The sequence below is a fragment of the Rhamphochromis longiceps genome, linkage group LG23, assembly GCF_057381845.1.
Source record: "Rhamphochromis longiceps isolate RC_006_pf linkage group LG23, R_longiceps_female_GT1.1, whole genome shotgun sequence".
Taxonomy (NCBI): Eukaryota; Metazoa; Chordata; class Actinopteri; order Cichliformes; family Cichlidae; genus Rhamphochromis; species Rhamphochromis longiceps.
In genome coordinates, this window is record NC_140578.1 from 19,562,714 (window position 1) to 19,587,193 (window position 24,480).

General features: G+C 38.1%; 3 protein-coding genes across 5 annotated transcripts; all 3 read left to right on the forward strand.

Annotated features, from left to right (window-relative positions):
* The first annotated feature begins 218 nt into the window (after positions 1-218).
* LOC146641768 (uncharacterized) lies at positions 219-9,343 on the forward strand. Of its 3 annotated transcripts, none has more exons than XM_085398075.1 (9): positions 219-500; positions 4,258-4,471; positions 6,434-6,556; positions 6,654-6,886; positions 6,966-7,103; positions 7,181-7,368; positions 7,911-7,990; positions 8,093-8,176; positions 8,885-9,343. In XM_085398075.1, the coding sequence occupies exons 2-9, from the start codon at positions 4,285-4,287 to the stop codon at positions 9,028-9,030; spliced, it is 1,179 nt and encodes a 392-aa protein (XP_085254201.1). In that variant the 5' UTR covers positions 219-500; positions 4,258-4,284; the 3' UTR covers positions 9,031-9,343. The 3 variants fall into 3 exon arrangements, with proteins under 3 accessions (XP_085254201.1, XP_085254200.1, XP_085254202.1); XM_085398074.1 differs by lacking the exon at positions 219-500 and adding an exon at positions 3,443-3,700; XM_085398076.1 differs by lacking the exon at positions 219-500 and adding an exon at positions 3,711-3,803.
* Positions 9,344-11,409: 2,066 nt separating this feature from the next.
* Positions 11,410-17,539, forward strand: f7l (coagulation factor VII, like). Its single transcript, XM_085398599.1, has 8 exons — positions 11,410-11,510; positions 12,946-13,109; positions 13,303-13,327; positions 13,484-13,597; positions 13,673-13,813; positions 14,995-15,083; positions 15,615-15,735; positions 16,137-17,539. Exons 1-8 carry the CDS (start codon positions 11,420-11,422, stop codon positions 16,682-16,684), a joined length of 1,293 nt encoding a protein of 430 aa, XP_085254725.1. The 5' UTR covers positions 11,410-11,419; the 3' UTR covers positions 16,685-17,539.
* Positions 17,540-18,133: 594 nt separating this feature from the next.
* On the forward strand, positions 18,134-24,241 carry f7 (coagulation factor VII). Its single transcript, XM_085398597.1, has 8 exons — positions 18,134-18,249; positions 19,495-19,658; positions 20,687-20,711; positions 20,977-21,090; positions 21,733-21,879; positions 22,653-22,759; positions 22,982-23,102; positions 23,361-24,241. The coding sequence occupies exons 1-8, from the start codon at positions 18,177-18,179 to the stop codon at positions 23,951-23,953; spliced, it is 1,344 nt and encodes a 447-aa protein (XP_085254723.1). The 5' UTR covers positions 18,134-18,176; the 3' UTR covers positions 23,954-24,241.
* The last annotated feature ends 239 nt before the right edge of the window (positions 24,242-24,480 follow it).

Genomic DNA, 24,480 nt, shown 5'->3' on the forward strand with positions numbered 1-24,480 from the left:
AGACTTCAGGGTTTCAGCTCCCTGTTTTATGTCTGGCAGGAATTTCGAAAGCCCTTATGTAGACGTTATTTAAGTTTAAGTAACAGCAGACAGAAGGTCACTCACATATAAACACACAGAGCACATGAATATGTGACTATAACAGCCATTATTAGCATGTTAGCAGTGGTCCTTGTATACTTACAAAAGTACATGATTTCAGTCACTAAATACCAGTGTTGGGACTAACGCGTTATTAAGTAACGCGTTACAGTAACTACGTTATTATTGTGGTAACGAGCACGGTAACTAGTTATTATGCCAAAATCAGGAACGCGTTACTCGTTACTGGGATTTAGATAGGGTCGTTACTCGTTACTTCGTGTGGTGGCTATCGCGGAGCTTCCACAGATTCAGTAACATTAGCAAGTGGTGGAGGCAGCAGGTGGATGAAGGGAAAGGGACGCAGAAGGAAAAGAGACCCGAGGTGGCCGCCGGTCCAAGTGTGAACTGAACTTCAGGTAAGAAGTTATGACCTGCAGTCTCTCTGGGTCAGATATGAACAAAGTTTAGGTGGAGTTTATTTTCGTTATTCTGACTTTTTCCGTACTGCGTGCTAGCTAGCATGACGGAGTTTCTATACAGCTGGGTGGGTGCTATGAAGTTATTAATGATGTTTAACTTTATTTTGTTCATAAGTTATTAGAGTTGCCAACCGTCCCGTCTGGTATTCAGAGAAAATATTACGCGTTTCTTATTGAGGTGAAAAGGAACAGTTTGTCCCGGACTTCAGCTACAATGAAAAAGGCACAAAGCTGGAGTTACTCTGTGTCTTTACGTTGCACAGCTGCCTCTTCTTTCATTCTCCCCCCTCCCTCTCCCGTTTCTACTTCAATCATGAAAACTGATCAGTGATCAGCTGATCGTCTTTTCTCTCTTGTGTGTTTATCGCCCACTTTGCGCCGAAAGAGGAAACCAGCGGATGTCGCGCTAAACAACAGCAGCACGTTTAAGCTTGATCAGCTGTTGTTAGAATTTATTTAATATTAATTTCTAGTATCAGCTGATGTTTGCTGGAGCCACAGCTGCAAAAAAGCTGCTGGTCATGATATGGTTTGGTTATCTGGTGAGAGGGAAACATGAAGATGAAACCAGGAGATGTCCTTACTGAATCATCAGAGCTGAACAGGTGATGGAGAAACAGGTTTACCTTTTAGGTGACATGAATGAGTTGAAGGGAAGTTATGAACTGTTTCTGAGAGACAAATAACCCCAGGATCCTTTTTTAGGTAGCTGACAGCTGGTAACTGTGCAGGGGCGGGTCTAGCAAAGTGTTGCCAGGGGGGCAGGTAGGGCATTAACAGGGAAAGGGGGGCACAAAGAAATACTTTTCTTTCTTATTCTCATTTAAAATGTCTAGCTTTTAAAAAATAATTATCTGAATCTTACAACAAACGATTGATAGATTGATGCATATATACCATCAAAACAGTGTACATCACTGTCACAACAGTGTTTGTTTTCATTCAAAGGCTTTATGATTTTTCCTATAATGGTGGGCCAGTTTCTAGTCAAAATGCCCGGGATGATTTTTTTGTCCCAGTCCAGCCCTGTAAGCAGCTCATCTGCAGTCTGGTGTTGCCTACATCTTCCTATTCAGAAGGCAGAATTTCCGAGTTCTGAGTACAATCGAAAGCACCACGACTGCAGTTTTTGTGTTGGATGTAAAAGGCGCAGATGACACTGTGACGTAGGCTAGAATCATGGCAGCGGTCAATGACGGTCCAGGCGTGGGATTTCTCTCGTGGAAATATGCACATTATCTTTTTCTTTTTATTGGTAGGTGGCACAGTGCACTTGTGGCAAGTAAGCAAGCTAGAAGACTGGCAAAGTTATGGAAGCAACACATTAACAAGAGAATTCTGAGTAAAACCAAAGTTACTTTCCCTAGTAACTAGTTACTTTGAAAGTAACGAGTAACTTGAAGTAACTGAGTTACTTTTGAGAGAAGTAACTAGTAATGTAACTAAGTTACTATTTTAAAGTAACTTACCCAACACTGCTAAATACTCAGAGTGGTAAAACTAGTTACATTTGCACTGCCGCAAAAGACTCTCATATACCTGCAAAGCAGCAACAGAAGCTCCATTCTGCAATTACAATCTACACATAGATCCTACCCATGAACCTGACAATAATCCATGCACAAAATACTAAAACATGCTGTACATCTGCTGTGAAGATCACACCTGCACTGGGACAAAATGTAAACTGAGCTGTTGTATTATTTAAATAAAACAGCTCCTGAAAAGCCCACAAAAATGAAATTTTTCGCTTGTTCCAGCTTCCTGACAACCAAACTGCAAGTGCCAGATGTAGCAGGTAAAGAAAAGTTGTAAATCCACTAGCTTGAACTGATTTTGTTCACACGTTTCTTTTATTTCAGAGTCCCATGCAACCCCAACCCATTGATTCTGGGAAACACACACACACACACACACACACACACACACACACACACACACACACACACACACACACACACACACACACACACACACACACACACAAAACATACAAAACAAAGGGGAAGTGACACAATTGAGTCACGTGAAAGCACCATGGGTGGACCAGAGGTCAGTCCTCTTTCATATATTTTGTATTTTTCCAGTCTTTGCTGACTGTGCACAAGGCTTTATCTGTTGCCTTTGTAACACTTTATTACATCCTTGAACATTAAGTTAAAGATGGTCACCCTCATTTAGCAGTTCAAACAATATGTTTAAAACCTGCTTTTTCAGCTTTAGGAATATTGGTAACAGGGTGGCCCCAGTAATAACATATCTTATAAGGTACCTTTCATTCTCGAGGAGAACCGATCTAATTGTTTGATGGTGTATTATTTGTTTTTATTGCATACATTAAAAAAAAATCAAACAAGCTGTTTATTTATTTAAAAAAATCAAGCCCAAATTGTTCTCCAAATGTAGAATGACATAGAAATTAAATATTAAACATATATAAACACTCATGCTGTTATCAGAGACAGACAGCCCTGAATATAACCTGTTAGAATTCAGGAACAGCAGATTTGCAGATGGGAAAATACTTTAAAGCGTTATTTTGGATAAAAAAAAAATCAACAAACCCTTGAGCTATTTCCATCAGATTCGACTGATAAGTTATTTTAGACAATGCCTGTCATTAACAGCCCAGATAAGTGCCAGGAGGTATTTGTAAATGGTTTGTCCTAGGCGTTTTTAAACTTCTGTGTTGGTTCTTCTGATAAAGTCATGATGTAATAGTTCAATAAATCAAATTTTAGGTTTTTACGGGGTTAGTGATCAGACTACACATGTATTTACCGGGCTTTTGCCTGTTTTCAGACTGCCTGCAAGTCCTAATTCAGGGCAGCAGATATGTAGAGCGGTTTTTATGTATTGACCTCCACCGGCCTCCGTACTGAGCAAGCAGTTATAAAATGTCAATATAAACAAATCCCAAATCGTCCAAAAGGACATTTTTATAAAACCCGTCAGTTTTATTTGAGGTGTCAGGATAAACGCAGGCTAATTGGAGCTGTTTTAAAAGAAATATTTGATTTATTTATTTATTTTATATCTGCCGCTGCTGTCCCACACTTCCTGTTCAGTTTTGTAACGATGTGATAACAACTTATGCAAGTTCAGCGTGAGAATCAATTGGAGCAAAGAGCGCAGAGGTGAGCAGCTTCAGTCTTTACTGATCCACTTTAACACAACATCATGTTTAATGCGTTCAGCCTGATTAAAAATAATCCGTGTCTGAGGGTGATGACTCGACAGGTAAGGACAGGTGTATAAAGCTTCATCTGGAAGCTGAGTGTAACGCATTGATGTCAGCTCACACTGAGCAATCACTGGAGGGAGATTAATGGGAAAGAAAACAATTTTTAAACAGTTTTTATCCTGAAATGTTCGAGTCTTTGTAAATGTCCAGAAAATTATTTATTAATCGTTTATTTAAGAAATCTTTAAATGTAAATTTGAATGAAGGATTGATCAACTAACCACAGCAGCTGTTTTTTTTAACAGAAGTAAATAATCTATTTATTAGTTTACTGTTTAATTATTAGATTTTGTTTAACATTTGGGAATTTTGCTTGTTATTATTAGTATTACTGAATTTCTTTTGGCTTGTTTTTGTTGTACATGTTGAGTTCATGTTGTTTCGTTTACTGTTGTTTTCTGTTGTCCATAAGATATCTGTACACTGACTGTAAACTCTCCTCACATTAAGGTCACAGGTCATCTCCCCTGAGCCAAGATGTCTGCGATGCGGCGGTCAGTGAGCGAAGCATTCTGGGCGATGTGTGCAGCAGACTCCATGTCTATGCCGGTCCACTGGTACTATGACATCAACGACATCAGGAGGGACTTCGGTGGCTGGATATCAGGCTTCAACTCGCCTCCTGAGCGTCACCCGTCCAGTATCCTCACCCTCTCCAACACAGGTAAGAAGTCATTGGAGAGGTGCTTTTGACCTGCATTGTTTGTAATGACCAGCAGGGGGAGACTCCTGCAAGAAGTCGTCTATGAAAAAAATTGCTGAGTTTACAGTCTGAGTGTTGGTTTAAATGTAGAAGTTAAATAAAAGAATATCCTAAAAAGATGTTACATTTATAAATAAAAATGGGTTGCCAGTGAAAATGAATTTAAGGCAGATTTTTTTATTATGCTATTTTCCAGTTAGCATGTTTATATTATATAACATAATCTTTATTACACTTAAGTTAATCTAAAAATATGTAGTATAGTAAAAGAAATGTAAAAATATTTTTGGTACATTTTTTACCCAGCAACTGGTCCATGTGTTTCTTATCTGTCGATGTGTATCTGCCGATATGAATCCGATGTAGTTCATTTTATCAACAAAATCAACAAAACTGTTTTTTTTAAATATCCTGCTGCATTTGTTTTAAAAAACAAAACACTAAAGCTATTCTGTTATATGCACTACAGCCAAAACATTTCATAGTTCAGCAATACTGATCAATCTAATTTACTTAAACCTACACCATCCTCCCTATTCTCGTATTCTAAACAGTACGTAGCAGAAATATTAAACAACCTAACTAATAGGGTTCCAAACTCCTAGCAAAACTAATAGGAAACCACCCACCACCCTCTGCCTAATGATGCTTAATCAGCGTAATCTGCTTTAATTCAATGCACGTGTAAAACAAATGCATAGAAATAAATTATTTTTCTACAATATTTAAATAGATTCAACAACTTTCTTCAACAGAAAGATGTGCAGACTGCACAGATGGTATCTTCCCAAAGGAAAAGGTACTATAGCTTAGCAGGGGTAAATTAGAGTTAATAGTTACTATATACAATAGTGGATTTCTATACATTTTACGTCAGATGAAAACTTTAATTGTAAGATTCAGATAATTATTTATTAAAAGCTAGACATGAGAATAAGAAAGAAAAGTATTTCTTTGTGCCCCCCTTTACCTGTTAATGCCCTACTTGGCCCCCTGGCAAAACTTTGCTAGACCCGCCCCTGCACAGTTACCAGCTGTCAGCTACGTAAAAAAGGATGCTGGTGTAGAAAGTAAATTCTAACAACAGCTTATCAAGCTTAAATGTGCTGCTGTTGTTTATCCACTGGTTTCCTCTTTCTGGTGCAAAGTGGGCGAACAAACAAACTGGAGAAACGGGACTTGCGACAGAAAAACCGATCAGCTGATCATTGATCAGTTTCATGATTGAAGTAGCAACAGGAGAGGGAGGGAGAGAAGAAGAGGCAGTCGCTCCATATATCGGTTGTTAAGCTTATCGTGGGAATGCTTTACAAACATTCAGAGATGAACTTACACACTTGCTTTACTCCTCTGGGATAACTTTCTCAGAGATAAAATACCGATTTGGTAACGAGGCTCCAAATGCTCAGCCAGACCACCGACAGGTCTCACATGCCACAGCCACTCTATCACGTGACGCACACTGCTCCGACGTGCTAAAGTTATGAGCTGAGTTACGCCATGTCGCAAGTTTTGTGAAGTGCTTTTGTGATAATTAATGGATCGGATTACATTTTTTATTTCTCTCCGATATCCGATCCAGTAATTTAGGTCAGTATCAGACCGATACATAATATGGGATCGGTCCATCTCTAGTTTAAACTAAAAAAGCAGAAACCTCCCTCCTACTGATGCTGGCAAAGCATCACTCAGTGTGGGAAAAATACTTTTAAAAGAACTCTGAACCTGAAGATGAGAACTGCTCATCCAAATGAACTCAGATTTGGCACTCAACTCAAATCCCTAGAAATACACCTCCCAAATATGAAGAAGATCGGATGAACCGGTGTTGAGACAGACAAACAGAAGAGGACCAAGGACACAGCCTTGAGGAGCTCCATCCTGATTAATCCTGCTGTTTTTAACCTCTCTGTCATTTTGCAGCTGGCAGTGGTCGCACCAACTGGTCTTCTGGTGCGAAGCGAGCCAATGTGGTCGGCAGCGTCATTCTCCATGATAAGCTGGAGTTGTGGAACTCCTCAAGTGGATCGATCCACTATCACCGAGGTACTGCCGCCCTATACTACAGTTCACTGTTTTTCCTTCGTTTTGTTGTTTGTTTCTATTTTTGTTGTGTCCATGTTCTTTCTCTGTGGTCTTCAAGGTCTTCAGGCAGGTGACAACACGCTGAACATCCTCTGCTCCCTTCGAGTGGCTCGGACACTTGTCTCCAGAGGTTTTGTGGACGTCTCTCAGCCGGATGCTCGAGCTGCTGTTCTGTCAGACTACGTCCACTTCCTGACCACACCCGGTTCACACAAGGACACCTACGCTGAATCCTTCCACCGCTCATTCTTTGCTGACTGGCAGGAGAGCAAACCGACCTCGCCACATGAAGTAGGACAGAAGCAGTTGACCCCTATGCTGTAACATGCCACATCTGGAGTGTTTCACCAATTTACTTGCTGTTTTCCAGGTTCTGAAGTTTGCAGAGGAACGCTCCGGGATGAAAACGAGCTCTCCGTTCCCTGACTGCCAGCTAGATGCCATTGGCTGCCTTCCCATGATCCTTCCTTTCATCCTTCTGTCTGCCTCAGCCAATGAGGAGCGAGCCGTAAGCGAACACAAATCAACAACATAAGAAACAGTCTCAGATAGCAACATGTGACCTTTAACCTACTCTGTCCTCAGGTTTCAGCAGCGGTGGAGTTCGTAAAGCTCACCCATCCTCACCCCAACGTGCCCGAGTACGTGACGATCTACAGCCGGGCACTGCACGCGGTACTGGGCGGGGCCAGTGTCCGTGAGCAGGCTGAGCAAGCTCTGAGGAGACTGGATGCCTGGGACGCCTGCCAGAGCTTCAGTCGCAAGGCGGCCAAGTGAGATTTTGTAAACATATCTAACACTTCCTTTAGATGTTTCAGAATAAGAGTTGAGTCTAACCACTCGGTACTTTCTTTTGGCCCCTGGAAAACTTTTACTTTGAAGCATCTGAGCAGCATTTGGTTTTTGACAATTTCTTATTAAAATATTTATTAGAATTTTAGGTTGGCTGCCAGAGACCGCTTCCTGTATGCATTTAGAAGTAAAAGTCTTTCAGAATAAACAGGGATTTGAGCTCTTTGAGACCCGGAACAGCTTTAAAGGAGTACTTTAACATTTTTCCTGTATTTCAGGATTTGCTAAAATGTTGAGAATTAAGTAATGCTTCCTGTGCAGGCGTTCACATTAAAAGCCTACAACAAGTGTATTCTTTATGACACTCATAATCCCACTTCCTGCAGTTCATTCACAACAAAAGTCTACAGTAAAAAGCCCTTTTTTATTAGCTGTCCAACACTTTCTGCAGATTTCCTTTAGACTAAATGCTTGGTTAGGAAGCAGCGTCTGTGTGTAAAAGGTTATCCGTAATGTTTTTTAGGTTTTCTGTGTCCTCTGAGGAGAGACTGAAGGTCCATCAGAGCGCTGTGAACTACCTTGGTATGGCCTGCTACAACAAAGGTCAGAATCCGACCAATAACCTTTCTTTTACCTCACTGGCTGGTAAAACTTAAGATCATTGTTTTTAGATGCTTGTCTTTCCTGCTTGTGTTGCACAAACAGGTGCTCTGTCCAGCCTGTTCTACCTGGCCCACGAGTTTCATGATGACCCCAAAGGAGGAATCCTGGCAAACACCAACTGTGGAGGTAAAATTTAAACATGCTGGTTTGCACTCAGGCTCCTGTTGGTTAAATCTTTGCCCAGGTGTGGCTTATGCGGTCAAGCAGAAGCCACACAACAAGTGTTTGGTTTTTTTTATGTATTTCTGTTTTTATATTACTGTGAAACACTTTGTGTTTTTATCCTGTGATGAGTGCTATATAAAAAAAATGAATAGAATATTAATATTAATTAAATTATTCAGAGTCTTTATGTAGGTATGAAACAGCAATGTATTGCAACTTAAAAGAGGATCAAAAACTCCACTGCTTCCTGTTTGCAAACTTGATGAGTCCACATTCAAACTTTTGTTTTTAGCGAATTAAAGTCTATAAATATACAAATCTAAATAAAAAACTGAAAAGTAATTAGTGCAGTATGTGGTTTCTGTGAGTCTTTATACTATTATTATTATTATTATTATTATTATTATTATTATTATTATTATTATTATTTCTCTTTCATTAATATAAAAGCAGTGTCCATACAAGCTGTTAACAAAAGTCTATCCTTCCATCACACTCGGTGTCAGTCAGACTAACTCAGTAGAAACCTCCTGCTGATAGCTGAGCGATGGGCTAATTTTGACTTTTAATAATTTCATTTTTTAATTTCATGGTCTGCTTGATGACTTGCATGTATGACATCAGTGCTGTGTTTGTTCTTATTTTCGTTTTGTTTGGTTCTGACTTCAGGTGAGAACTGTAACCGTGGAGCGGCGCTCGGGGCCTTGCTGGGGGCCGGAGGCGCCCACACAGGAAATTGCATCCTACAGGAGTGGAAGGATGACCTAAGAGATGCTCAGGAATTTATCCCTGACATCCTGAAGGACATTGTTTAAGAAGATCATTGACCCCTGGAGGAAAGAAGAGGAACAGAAATCGCACAGCACTGTAACTTTAAAAACTCCACCGCTTCCTGTTTACAAACTTGATGACTCCACATTCAAACTTTTTATTTTTAAAGAATAAACTCTTTATCACATGTGTTTTATTTTTATGGGAAAAAAAGAGCAAACTTGAACTTGAAATGTAGCCATGAACTGTTTACGTTACATATTTATTATTTGCCTTGCCATCATTTCACCTGCAGCCTTTAAATGATCAAATCAAAAAATATGTGTTTTTGCTCACATGGAAAAAATAAACTAAATGATTCAATGAGTGTGATTTTTGATTTAATAAAAGAATGTAATATATGTACTGGCTTGTATAATAACTCTATGGACCTTTTTAAAATTTTATCCTCAGTAAGAAAAGTAAGTAAATATAACTGATAGTTAACAGTTTTATTAATTAATATCAGGCTTAGATATGGGTTTATGCTTTAAATCAAATGTAAAAATAATATCGATGTAAGATGTTCATAGTGGAGATATTTGGTAAAATCAAGCATCAGCCTCCAGGCAGACATGCACTGAATGTCCAATTTTACAGCAAAGATAAACACGTTACAAAAATATTTCTTTATCCGGTTGTTCAGTGATGACGCGACGAATCCTACTTCCGGGTCTAAAGTAGTCTGCGTTTAATATGGCTTTTGTGTTGTTAACATGTTTAATGTTTTGTATTTTCTTCTATTTGATCTCAAAAAGCTCCTAAAACAGTCAGTGATCCCTGTTGACCTCCCTCGGCTTTTATTACCGCTAATCATTTATTTAAGCTCAGTTTTTAAAACCTTAGGATGTAACTACAGCCCAGCCCATCAATGACTAACCTCGTATTAAGGATGGATTATCTCAGTTGTTCTCCTGGCTGAAGTTTGGTCCTTTTACAGCATCCTGCCATGCGATTACATTTGTTCCTGACCACCGAGAACACTCACGTTAACTTTTATCGAGTGGGAAAAAAGTTAGCTTGTTTATATTATGCTAACATAGCTGTGTTGCTAGCGGTCACGTAGCACATCATTATATACCAGCTAGCCCAACTTCCCTACAAACGTCACTGCTGTTTAGTTTTCTGTCTTCATTTATGCTAGAAGTGATAACACAGCTGTACGTTTTAATTTGTTTCCAAAACCCCGCAGTCAGGACATGCTATATTGTATTTAGATAGAAGCTAGCGAGCTAACTCCCTGCTAACTTCTAACTCCGTTAAATGTCATAAATTCCGTTTTCATGGATGCCTGGATGTTAAACTCAATTGTTACACCTGGTAGAGCAGAACACTGATCATTTTATTAAAGATGAAAGACTTTAGACAGTTTTTCAACTCTCAGTAATGCCATAGTGATCGTTTGATATATGGACCTGCAGCGGAGTTTAGACCCAGACACGGCTAGTGACGTCAGACTGAACAACCGGATAGCTAATTCGTCCCTTCCTAACAGGTGGATGCGGTTGAATTTTCTAATAACTGACCTGTTTAAATTGTATTGAGGCTCAGAGTTTGTATTAGTCCGAGAGATCAGGCTAATGGTGGTTAGCTGTCTGCTAAGCTTCATCTCAGCATTTCTGAACTGAACCTCCGGCCTTTTTGTAAATGGCTGTACCTACTCTACAGTGCACTCAAAGCACTTTATACAACTTGTATTGTTGACACTGAACATACAACTACGTTCATCTATCATGAGTCACCATAAGTGCTTTCTAACATTCATACTCCAATGGATGCATCAGGGAGAACTCTGGCTTAGCATCTTGACACAGGCTATTGGCAGACTGGAGCAGCCAGAGATCGAACCACCAACCTGCTGATGATCGACTCTACCCTCTGTGCTACAGCCACCCCATTTTAATAAAATGATCTAATCAATAATCAATAATACTAACAGATTATCTGAAAAGTCTGAACTCCATTTTGGTGAGTTGGTTCCAAAAGGAATTTCAATCCTATAAAATCTGCAGGAAATCAGTTTGTGAATTCTGGTCTTGCTAAAAGTCTGAAAGGAGGATTAACCAGGGAGTGCTCATTGGTTAACGCCATGTCTTCATTTCACAACTTCACCAACCAATCAGTGATAAATATCATGGTATGTTTAAAGTGTGCCCCAGACTTGGAGTTGCAGTACATTTAGAAGTCATGAGTTTATCACCTAGTCAGAATCTGTAAAGTCAGTAGTTTAAACCTCCTCTTTATTGTTATTTACCTGTTATTAAACTGTGAGGAAAACACATTCATCAGCCTGATAGGGAAAGCCTGCTGCTGTACTGTTGGGGGTTTAGCGGGGGGCTGGTTTGTAGTTTGTTTGTTCTCAACCTTTGATCCTTTGATAAGTTTAGAACAAACATGGAGTCCATTAGCAGAGACACGAAGCATCTCTTCGTCTTACTACTGCTCATCATCGCTTCTATCCCATCATGCACTGGGATCCCTGAAGGTCAGTTTTATGTCTTCTCTATCTTGGAAATTTTCTTTGTCTTTTTCTGTACTTGTTTCCACCTGTTAGGGATGGCACACAGGCATCCACAGCTCTGAGCAGCTCTCCACAACATCGGGAGGCTAAAGTCATGCTAGCATGTTGGTTTGTAATGAACTGGGAAGCGATAAACACTACAGATAAATTTCAGGAAGATAAATCTGAACACTGAATAAACTTAGACTCAAGATTATTTTATTTCATTCAAATATGAGAGGGCATATTATTCTTTCACAAAAAAGAAAAAACAGTTAGAAACAACAGGAATGAAACTAATTTCTAGCTCAGAATAAATAACATAAAACATGAACATTATTTATTTATATTTATTCAGCCATGTATTCATGTACATTTAGGTCTTAAGTCTTTTGTTGTAGCAGGTGAAACAGTGATATTGGTATTATTATAGCCAAAGACCAACTGCCAAAATATTGTATAATATATATTTATATTACCTAAAAAATGACTATGATTAAAAATTAAAAAATTAAAAAAAAAGAATAAAAGTACAACGCATAAAAGTAAAATGATGAAAGATTATATTTTACAACATTTTAAGAAGTGTTTAACTATGCAAACAAAGCATTATAAATATAGAAATATGAGGACATTTGTGACAGTTTACAGAAGTCAAATCAGTTACAAAACAAACAAGGGAAAAACACATAAAAAGTCTCTAAATGTGTTGGCTTTTCCTGTTTGCCAATATTATATTAACAGCAATGTTTTTTGTGATAAAACTTATGCTGTAGATAAAATGTAAAATATATTATCTTTTTTAAACCTGGTTTGCATTTAAATAGCAAAACAATATTAATTCGGTCCCAAGTCATGCTAACAGTCAAATTAACAAGAATAAAATGCAAACATCTTTCAACTGTATACCACTATTAACTGTGTAATTATGTGTAAAAAGCACATTATGTGTGTATTTTATTATTCTTATTAACTTAAAAATATAGTTTAATGAAAAATAATTTAGCAAAATATTTGAAAATAAAATCTTTAATGTCTTCCTTTTCATTTTTTTTATCTATAAAGATGTTTTTTAAATAATTATTTGAGTGAAATGGTTAAGCAATTTGTTATTTTATTTTTCTCATCTTTTTTTTTATAACCAGAACTAATAGTACTTACTCACTGTTTTACTTATCTAAGTCTATCAGTATCCACCCCAGCTAAACTGTTCCAAAGCAAAAACAAATACATTATTCATGCTGATTTAAAAGTTAATATGGAATTGAGACTGATTTTCATCACAGAAAAATACAGGATTACCCTGAATAACTATATCAGTAAACATACAGGAAACTTATGCAAACACCATTATTAATGTCTCTTATGTCTACACAACTGGAGTTTGACATGTGTCGTTCTGTTTAATTTCTACACAAAGGCGTGGGTTTGGAAAAGTCTGAGGCCAGCGGTTTCCTCCATCGAACTCGTCGAGCAAACTTTTTCCTGGAGGAAATCAAGACAGGCAATCTGGAGCGTGAGTGCATCGAGGAGAAATGTTCCTATGAGGAGGCCAGGGAGATTTTTGCCCACCCACAACAGCTGGTCAGTTTCAAGATACCAACAAAAGCATTGAAAATGCCACAACACTTGGTACCAAATTTTATTACTGAAGTCAAGGTAGTGACATAAGAATGGATGGTGCTGGTGGTAGTTGAAAGACAGAATTTGATGGTTTTTATTTTATTTATATTTGTTTTGTTAACTATTACTGAATTTGGGTCCTCTGTCTACTCAGGAGAACTTCTGGAGGACATACACAGGTACTCAGTCTGAGCTTTGACATTTCGAACATTATAAAAACATTGCAAATAAAGTAGTGCTAGAATTCTTTACGCACTTGTAACCAAGACATTGCTCAGTTTTCCAAACATTTGTTGAAATGCTTGATAAAAATCTTTGCTACTTCCTGTTTGCAGCTGTGGACAAATGTTTGTCCTCTCCCTGTAAGAATAGAGCGACGTGCACTCGAAACATCGACACCTATATCTGCAAATGTCCACCAGGTTTCCATGGATACAACTGCGAAAAAGGTTGGAAGTCCAAAAAGTCTGTTGATGTTTTCAATTGGTGCAGAGGAAGTCAGTGTTATCATTGTTCCCTTGCAGTGCGTTCAAACACCCCCAGCTGTCGCTACAGAAATGGAGGATGTGAACATTTCTGTAGAGCGCTTCAGGATGGCTCTCCCATATGCTTTTGTGCTCCGGGATACAGACTTGAACTGGACAACAGTACCTGCATGCCTGAAGGTCTGAGCCAGTAACACACTTATGAAGTACAGTGCAAATCACATGTACAAATTGTTGGAGTCAAATTGTTAAATGTTGTCATTGTGTTACTTAAATTTGTAGGTCTTAGTTCAAACTATGGAATCAAAGACATTCCTGTGTCTCTGACCACCTCTCCAGCCACACACACACACACACACACACACACACACACACACACACACACACACACACACACACACACACACACACACACACACACACACACACAGTGTCTTATCTTTTAGAACCATAGGGTGGTTTTACAATGGGAGGTGCTTGTGTGTACTGTGACTGTTGTGTAAACTGTGTGTCGGGGAAATAAAAGGCTGCGAGGAAGACTGGTTGGTTGACACTGGTTAGGGAACAGGTGAGGAGCGTTCAGCTCCCAGAGCCGTTAACGAGAATAAGTCTCTAAACTAGCAGGGCCTGTGGAAGCGCAGACCCAACACAAATACTTTAAAAATACAGGCTTTACAAGTTCTAATCGGCTTGCTTTATGCTCATGGATGAATTTAAAGTCGCCCTTGATTGAAGACAGTAAAAAAAAAAAACATTCTTAGATTTGTACAGGTTACCTGTGAGCAGGGACATCACAGCACCTTGATTTGATTTATTTGTTTCACGTGCTAAGCAACACCTTTACCTACAACATCTTGACCTAGTCTTGATGCATGCTCAATCATCCAGGTAATGAAATCCCAAACAGTTGATTCTGTTCATCTGGACGTAACATTTTCAGTGGGAGAAACGTTTCGTCACTCATTCAAGTAACTTCTTCAATCTCACCTGACTGCAGGTTTCCCCAATCTTATAAACAGTACATTTGCACAATGACTGAAACTAGCACTGAATGAACAATGGGCTGTGAGGTCAGTTCCTTGACCATTAATATGCAAATTGTCATTACTATTGATCAATAACCACTGATCACAGCCCATTGATGAAAGACCATTGATCAATGGCCATAAGGGCCATTCACAGAGGGTTCGGGAATGGTATATTAACCTCTTAGCAGATATTTACACCCAAAAAACTGCTTTTAAGTTTCTTAGATATCACAAGTTTGGACTGATTTTAATTCCTGTGTGTCTTTGAGCATCATTCAGGGTGTCAGAAGCAAAAGGCTGACTTTTGGTTTCTTTCTTAACTGTCTGGTCCAGATGCTGTGGTCTGCGGAAGGCCTCAGGTACATTTTGCCCCCAGGGTTGTTAATGGGATAATGTGTCCCAAAGGACATTGTCCGTGGCAGGTAAGTCTTTGAATAGAGCCCCATCTCCAGTAAAATGAGCTAAGATACACAATCTTCCACTAGAATACATAAAGAGACACATATAGTATTGTGCAAAAGTTTTGTAGAAACAACACTGTCATAAAAGTGGTCACAAAATAACACAGTTTGATTGGCATGAAATAGTATTTTTCCACTAGCAAATAGCTATTAGCCAAAAGAGTTGACATACTTCAGCATGCTGTGCAGCGCATCAAACAAATTTGAGGATAATCGACAAATAATGGCCAGAAGGGGAAGTGGAAGGCAAAAAAAAAAAAAATAAATAAAAAAATCTACAGCTGATGAAGGGTATCATATCCCTAAAACTTAAGAAATAGGAAAATTAAAAAAAAGAGCTGACACAGGAGATGATCACTGAAGCTTCATCAGAAATGGTCTCAGTGGAAGGGTGCCTGTCAGTATATGCCAAATTACACAAGGACTGAACTGAAAATCAGTGTAAACAGGGAGATGAATCCAGATTTGTATGTATTTTATCTCTTTTTTCAGGCTCTTCTGGCTGAAAATAACCAATTCTTCTGCGGTGCCATCGTCTTGTCGGATCGATGGCTTTTAACTGCAGCTCACTGTGTTTATCAAAAACCTAGCACCGTGCTCCACATCGTTGTTGGTAAGACAATTAGAAAAATGGTAACTTCAAATTCTGGCTTCTAGTCTGGCCTCTCTTACTTCCTTCAATCACATAACATTCACCAGGTCAATGTTGACTCATTTTAGGGTTACAGATAGCATTTTATTTAATGTCCATACCTCTTTATAGGCTGTTTTGTCTGTTTGAAGCATTGTATGCAATGTAAAATATTTGATTTAATTTGAAAGGTGTCATTTTCTAGCTTCTGAAAATGTATCTAACAGTATATGGGTTTTGCTAACATAGTGGATATTGTGAGTCAACTGTATGTTATGTATGTTAGGTCAACTTAATTGTCGTTCAAGTTTTTTTTTCAGTTTGCTCACTTTTCTTCTGGCTCCAAATTCAATGTAGCATTTAAAAGTAATGTCGCTTTCAAGGTGAGCATGACATAAGGGAAGAGGAAAAAACAGAACAGTGGCGGCGGGTGCTCAAAGTTGTGTGCCATGAAGACTACAACGTGACTAGCTCCGACAGCGACCTGGCTTTGTTGAAACTTCACCGCCCAGTAAAACTGGGCCGCCACGTCGTGCCCATCTGCCTTCCTGCCCGCAATAGCACCTTCACCCGGACGCTGGCAAGCATCCGCCACTCGACTGTGTCTGGTTGGGGTCGTCTGGCAGAGTTTGGCTCTACCTCAAGATACCTGCAGCGTCTGCAGCTGCCGAGGGTCCCGGTGCAGGAGTGCCGCCTCCACACCGGGCTCAACATCACCAAGAACATGATATGTGCTGGCTTCAAGCGTGGTGGCCAGGATGCTTGCAAGGGTGACAGCGGGGGCCCACTGGTGACACGCTACAAGAAAACCTGGTTCCTTACAGGTGTGGTGAGCTGGGGGAAAGGCTGCGGCCAAGAAAACATGTACGGCGTCTACACGAAGGTCACAAACTTCCTGGACTGGATTGAGAATATCATGGCAACTGGCTAAAATTGGTTTTAGTCACTGTGTCAACGCAGTTCAAGAGTTAAAGAGAGTAAGAATCCAGTGTTAGAAACATTAGATCAGTAATCACTGTGAAGGAGCCACAAATGTATAAAAATAATATTCATTTTCTGATGCTGTGCTCAAATAGCTTTAACTTCCACACCTTCATGTACCTAAAAAATGCCAGAGATGTAGTTTCAGAAGCTTTTTGAACAAAAAAAGAATTTTTGACTGTCAGCTGGAGGAATTTCATCACAATAAAATTGGTCCTGAGAAAAATCCAAAATCAACAAACTAAAAAATTATTTGTTTTTCAAGTAAATTAATGGCCTGTATTTTTAGATATAAATTAATCTGCTAGAAACTTTGAAGTTTTCTATAGTGATGGTAAATGTAAACCATCAACCAACAATCAGTTTAATCTAAAAGATGCAAAGACATCAGTTCACTCGACATGTTGAAATGTTGTTTTTTGACAATAAAGATGAAGTTCAGTGTTTTTCGTTTCTTTTCATGCCCCTCACTCACTTTTCAGCCATTTTGTTGTAGATGTGCTTCTGTTCGTAGGACCAGTAGGCCTCATTTAGTAACAGTGGGTCCTTCATGCACACAAATCAGTGATTTATCAATATTTTCTTACGTGAATTTGTTTGTTCTTTATAAACAAATTTGAAATTGCCTCAGACCGTGTGTACAAACAAATGAACCACTGTTCCAGAAGTGTTGTAGTATGTTCATGTGAAACTTTGTGAATCCAAACATGTGCTGCCATGTGAGGGTTAATAATAATAATTAATAATCAAGTGCATTTGATTATGAGCACCTAATTTCTACTTACTTTCGTAATTCCTATACAAGAAGTAATAGTGTACTTAGTTTTTCACGCACTGCTTCTGCATTTTGTCTTAATACTTGTTGAATATACAATGACATTGTAATTTGTTTTGTTTTATTTATCTAATTCTAAGACCTGCAAAGGTCTACTTTTCACTACGTTCTGATAAATAAAATCTTAGAACTGAAACAGTGGTTACTTTCTGTTTACACTGACTGTGGAATATTGGCTGCAAATATCTGTTTATTGTTGAGTTTAACAAATTAAGCCAAGTCAGTCAAATCCTTCTTTTGACTGAATGATTTTAGTCTAATAACCTTCTAAACGCAAGACAAAACAATGTGTAAGTATAATACATACATACACAGCCTCACGTTATAATAAATAGAATAATATTGAACTCGTGTAGGCTGCTTGACTGCTTGGTGTTTGAAGTCTACGTCTATATCAGAAATACACAAAAGAAACTCTGCGTTTGCGTAATTTCTCCAATTCACCAATGAAACAGTGATAATCAGGAATCTGGAGGCAGAAACTTTCAGTGATTTTGGGTCAGAGTTTCATCATTCAGGTTTCTCCACTGATCATGTGACCACCAGCAGGAGGAGGGACGGACTTTGGACCCGAAGCCCCACAAAGACACAGCACAGCAACTTTCTGATGAAATCAACTATGTGGCTGAAAGTCTTCATCATCTTCGTCTTCAGCTTCCACAGCTGCCAGCTGGCTTCAGGTGAGCTAACACGTTTACGCGTATCGATCACTGATTGATTGATTAGTTAGCTCAGGGATTAAGCAGTGACATGGAGGTGAAACCACTTAATCATAGGTCTGTTTTTGTCGTGAGAGGGACGAGAATGACCATCATTTTGAGCTAATATTAACATGTTAACAGTGACATCTGATGCACAGTATGGAACAGCAGAGTCAAATAAAAACACTGATTGTAAGGTGGAGCTTCTAAAGCAGTGTAAGGTGGACAGTATATGCTTAAAAACAAGTGTGTTTAGAAACACAAGGTTTCATCTGCCCCTCCCCCCACCCCAAAAGGGGGGGAGGCAAAAAGTTTAAGTCACCTGTACAATAAACCAATCAATACATAAATAAGTGAGTAAGTAAGTAAATAAAATTATATTTAAAAAACAAACAGAAAGAAAATGGAAACCACAGAAAACCAAAAATATCATGAAAAAATTGCAAATATTTATCGTTATGAGACTGGATGTGGGTAAAAATAAACAACCACAGTGATTATTTAATCAGTTTTTAACAAATTATTATTTGACAACTAAGATAATAATCAGTGAACCTTTTTAAAGAAAAGCGTCATCATTTGCTGCCTCTTATTTCTTACATGTAGCACTTTACTTTATTGCAGTAAAGTTTGAGATTTTTACTCTACGGTTTGTTTTAGTAATTTCTAATGTGTTAGGTTTTATAAATGATTTAATGTTTAATGTCTAACATTTATTTGTCATATCAGTATATTTTTGTTTATGTTATTCATCTATGTTCAGTTTTCTATAGATTTGTTTTTTGTTTTTCAAATAATTATTTATGAAAACCATCAATTTTGCAAAGAGCCACAAATGCAAATTAGACTTTATGGTTACGTCACATTTACTTTGTTTATTAAGGTGCTCATGGTAATTAAAATGCATTGTCCCGTATAAATAAACATGTCAGAGATATGGAAACCAAGCAGTTTATTGTAAAAATAATTATACATAACATACGTGATCAGTGACTTTACAAAGGCTTCAGATGAACTTTGATCAGAATCAAATTTAAAAACAATGCAATAGACATGTAGAGATTTCAGTCTTGTAGGACATTTACTTTACAATATAAAGCGCCTTCAGGTAACTCTTGTTGTGATTTGGTGCTATATAAATAAAACTGAATTGAATTGGATGACCAACTCTGATTGAGACAGAACTATTCTGATGAACTCTCCCCTTCTTCAAATGTTGGGCAGTCTTTCTGGATAAAGATCGAGCCAATGGCGTTCTAGTTCGGACTCGGAGGTATAACTCAGGCTGGTTTGAGGAGCTGCAGATGGGAGACCTGAGGAGGGAGTGTATAGAGGAGAAGTGCACCTACGAGGAGGCCAGGGAGGTGTTTGAGCACACCGAGCTCACGGTAAAATCAAATTAAATTTTCACTTCACTGAACATGTTTTCTATAAAAGAGTTTTACATGACAGGAGAAAACAGCAGGTGGAAAAAAATGGTATTGGGACTTGTCATGTGTGAACTAAGAATAGATTTAAATTACTGATACTTAAATTAAATGCTGTTAAATACTGAAGCCATGTTATTTCAGTAAATTACTGACTAGTTTTAAGACAATCATTCATGTAAACATGCAAATTGATAGCAATTCATAATTAGCAACACAAACAGAGGCAAATACTTGGCCACATGAACTCATGAGGTGAAAATGTGCTTTATACTAACTTTCCAACATACTTGGGATGCTGCCAATGCTTAGAAATTGAGGACAAGCGTATCATAGTCATTTGTAGGAATAGAGAGGGCATTATTCAATTTCTCACTTACTTAAACAAAACTTAATGTTTTTACTAATGTTGGCTTTCAGTTATAACTTGAGGGAAGAAGCCATCCCATTGGCTGTTAGGGGCAGTGATTTATAGTTTGTAAAATTTTCTAGAAATACTTAAGAAACTATGTTCATGTCAAAGCTTTGCAGTTGATCTGAACCTAAAATCGCAGTTTCGTTTTTTAGTGAATAGCTGTAGGCCGCAACCAATCAGATAACCAAGAACATTTTAAGTCAGGGGCCAAAGGAATCTTATAAAACACTAAATAATCACAAACAGGCTAAAAGACATTCAAAACAACCACACAGACATTCGGGCTTACCACAAACAAACAGAAGCTGTCCAAGAAGAGACAAACATAACGCAGAGACTAAAGCACTACGCAAAGATAAAACACAGATGCAAGCAGATGCAGATCAAATCTAAGCAAATGACACACAACAAAGCTATAGAGAACTTAATGTGAAGCTAAACATCTGCAGGATTCACAGCTAAAGTGTTTTTCTTGTAGATTTGCTGCCTTTTACATATCTTTGTTGGAGACCCGATGTTTCTGTCTGATAGCTGGTTTATTTTTTTCACATTGCTGTAATTGTTGTCTCCTCAGAATGAGTTCTGGAAAACATACAACGGTAAGCAATTTCCCATGTTAAAAGTAGCTGGAATAAAATGTTTTTTTAGCGCAGCACCACATACATCTTGAAGACCAATTTTACGTCCACCTTCAGAAACTCCAGCAAGTCAACTTGTGAATTGTGTTTAGATTTAATACATTTAACGTAAAATATAAACTATAATGTCGATTTTAAGAGCAGCTTTCCCAAATAGAGATCATCAATAACACCATGTAATATGATACAGTCATGTTAAATCATTGTGTTCTGTGTTGTCTTATAGTACCAAACCCCTGTATTTCCAATCCCTGTCAGAATGGAGGCAGTTGCTCCACTCATGCTTCATCCTACATCTGCTTTTGTCTGCCAGAGTTCCATGGAGTCACCTGTGAGCTTGGTGAGCAAAGAATATGATCATTTTCACATCACTTGGCTGCTGTAATGTGAAGTATTTTCTATTTAAATTAGCTTAGCTAGCAGTTTGCCTTCATTAAAATTAAACTATGAACGTCACTCAGTTAATAACAGCAAAACATGTTTATGTTTTCAGAAGGGAATTTTATTTTGTTAGACAGAAAAAGAAACACTCAATTATAAAGGCACAAAATCTCATAAACTCAGCAAACTAAAATTACATTCACAATTCATGATGGTGAAAAACTGTGATTATTTAAATTATTATTATTATTATAAAGTTATATATAAAATAATATTTTTACAATATTATTTATAATTATAATTATAAATAAAAATTATCATTTATAATATTTTACTTAATCATATGCTGAATAAAATTTAAGTATATGACTTACAAAATTGTTATCAAACAATAGTCAAAGTGTTTGGCTTATTTTTAAGCTATATATAATATTTAACATGTACTTTATCAAAATTAATTATTCCTCCCGCCAGTTTATGAAAAACTACTTGAAAAGTAATTGAAATAACTGTTATTTGCTTTTTGTATAATTTAATTTCTTTTTACTTTTTTGTGATTAAATGAACAAATTACATAATTTAATTATGAACATTTCTTTAGAGGTGAAAGCTGAGATCGATACCTGCTGGGTGGAGAACGGAGAATGTGAGCACTTCTGTGAAGAAGACGAGTTCCAAAAAAAACAGAACTGCTCGTGTGCAGACGGCTACTTTCTCCATGTTGATGGACGGAGTTGCATAGCAAAAGGTTGGACAGTGATTTGTAAAGAACAAAATGTGAAAAATGTTTTGTAGATTCTCAACACAATTGTTTTCATATTTGCAATAACAAAGTTTATGACAGTTTTCTTTAAAAACCCATATTTGCTATGAAAGACAAAAACATAGGTTAGAATATGTAAAAACATTTAGATGCTGGTAATGGTAATTATTTTGTCTTAGTTTATCCATCACACCAATATTTTACATAACTGTGTGTATATGATTCTTTAAATGTAAATTTTTTTAATTAAGGAAAATAATCATTTGATTCTAGTAAACAATCAGAGGATTGAAGAATTAAAGAATTTCAATCACTTTTTAACATTTTTCAGGGCTGCAGAAAATGTGTGTGTGTGTGTGTGTGTGTGTGTGTGTGTGTGTGTGTGTGTGTGTGTGTGTGTGTGTGTGTGTGTGTAAATATTTGTTCAGGTATTTCAGTTTGACGAACATCATAGCGCTGAAGTTTATATATTTACAGGAAAATCCTGTCTGTTCATACAGGCCTCACTAATCAACCTTTGGACTCCCTGCTGCACTAAACAGTTATGAAATTCCTGTTTTACTTTAAACCAGCCCTCTATACCCCCAACCTCCCCACCACCACATGTGTGTGTCATCAGTGTATAAACAATTGCTTAGAACACTTAAGTAGTTCTAGTGCACCAGTAAAACCTTTAACTAGTAAAAGTTAAACCAGAGCTGCAGTTTGATATTATTTGCAAAATGAAATTAATAATGAATAATTTGTTATTGTTTCAGAGCCGATAGCATGTGGCATGGTCCCCATACTGCGGGGTGAAGAAAAGGAGGAGCATCTCCGAATCGTTGGAGGAACTGTATGTCCTAAAGGTGAATGCCCCTGGCAGGTAGGCCCAAGATAAAGGAAGAGTTCATCGGTTTAAATATGTCTGATTTTTTATTAACTAAGCGTCCAGGGTAGCAGAGAGTCCACTAACATAAAAGGGTATCTAATCTCTTAGATTCTATCGAAACCAGTTTTTGGTTCTGAACAACAAATATTAATTTAGTTTTGTGTGTTTTATCCTTTTTGAAGGCTCAGACAAAATGTGCTCTTGTGTTGTGTGAAGGTATTGCTGATGTATAAAGGAAAAGGTTTCTGTGGAGGAGTGATTTATAAACCTACATGGATCATCACAGCTTCTCATTGCATGGAAGACATCGTGGTCCAGTTCCTGAAAGTCATTGCAGGTATGACTCTCATAGTTAAATATGCCGTCTGTTCAAGCAAGCCTGACTTATGAAGCAGAACAGGAGAGTGACAGGAGTCTAAACCTCTTAAAATGATGACAACCCTAAAAAAAATAGGAGGCTACCTGTCTATAAATCTTTTCATTAGACAATGAAAATACACAAGCATACTTCAAATCACTGTTAATTAATCTCAATTTAACTTTGAATTGTGCTCAAAGGATTAAATCTGAGCTGCCTTATATTTCTTTCTGTCAGGTGAGCATGACATTACGGTGAATGAAGGCACCGAGCAGCTCATCCAGGTGGCTGAGATTATCATGCATGAAAACTACGTATCAAGCACTGCAGACAATGATATCGCTCTCCTCCGCCTGGCTTCTCCCATCATCTATACCCAGTATGCTGTCCCAGTCTGCCTACCTACATGGAATCTATCCACCCGTGTGCTCTGGATGATCCGGCTGCACACAGTGAGTGGCTGGGGGAGGCGGAGCGAAAATGGGCCTACCGCACAGATCCTTCGACGCCTGAAGGTGCCGCGAATCCGCACGCAGGACTGTGTCGATGAGAGTGGCGTAGTGCTCACTCAGAACATGTTTTGCGCCGGATATATTGAGGGTCGTCAGGACTCGTGTAAAGGTGACAGCGGTGGACCCCTGGTGACCCAGTATAAGACGACAACTTTCCTGCTGGGGATCGTCAGCTGGGGGAAGGGCTGCGCCCGACCGGGGAACTATGGCATCTACACCCGAGTGTCCAACTACCTTGAGTGGATCCACAACCGGACGGCAACACCAGATCAACCGAGGAACAGCAGCAAGACTTTGATGCACAACCTTACCACCTGAAAGACCCGATTAACTTAGCTTAGCATAGCTCATATAACCAAATACTGCGTTTTCACTTTTCTGATTGACTGCTAAGATTCTCATTAAAAACTTTGCAGAAAGTATTTCGCTTACAAATTTTGGTGGTTTGATTTCAATTGATCAGTTCTGCATATTTAAGAAAGTTCATCAAATCGTTAAAAACACAAAACATTCTTTTACAAATGTGATGCTTTACTGCTTTTCTCTGAACAGATGATAGAACAATGTATTGGATTTTTTTTAATTAAAACGAGCCTTGTGAATGTATTTTTCATTGCATTTTGTAGACAGAATGACAATTAACACTTAGAATTGCCATGTTGAGCTATTCACGATTTTAACCCTCCCCTTTCCCATCCTGAGGACACCTGCTAGGGTAACCATTGTTTGTCTTTTTTTCTGATAAATAATTTCAATCATATTTCCGGCCCAATGATTGGGTGTGTGTCAGAGGTTAGTGAGGGAAATCTCTGCCTTACACCTTACTATGGCTATCTTTGGGAAGC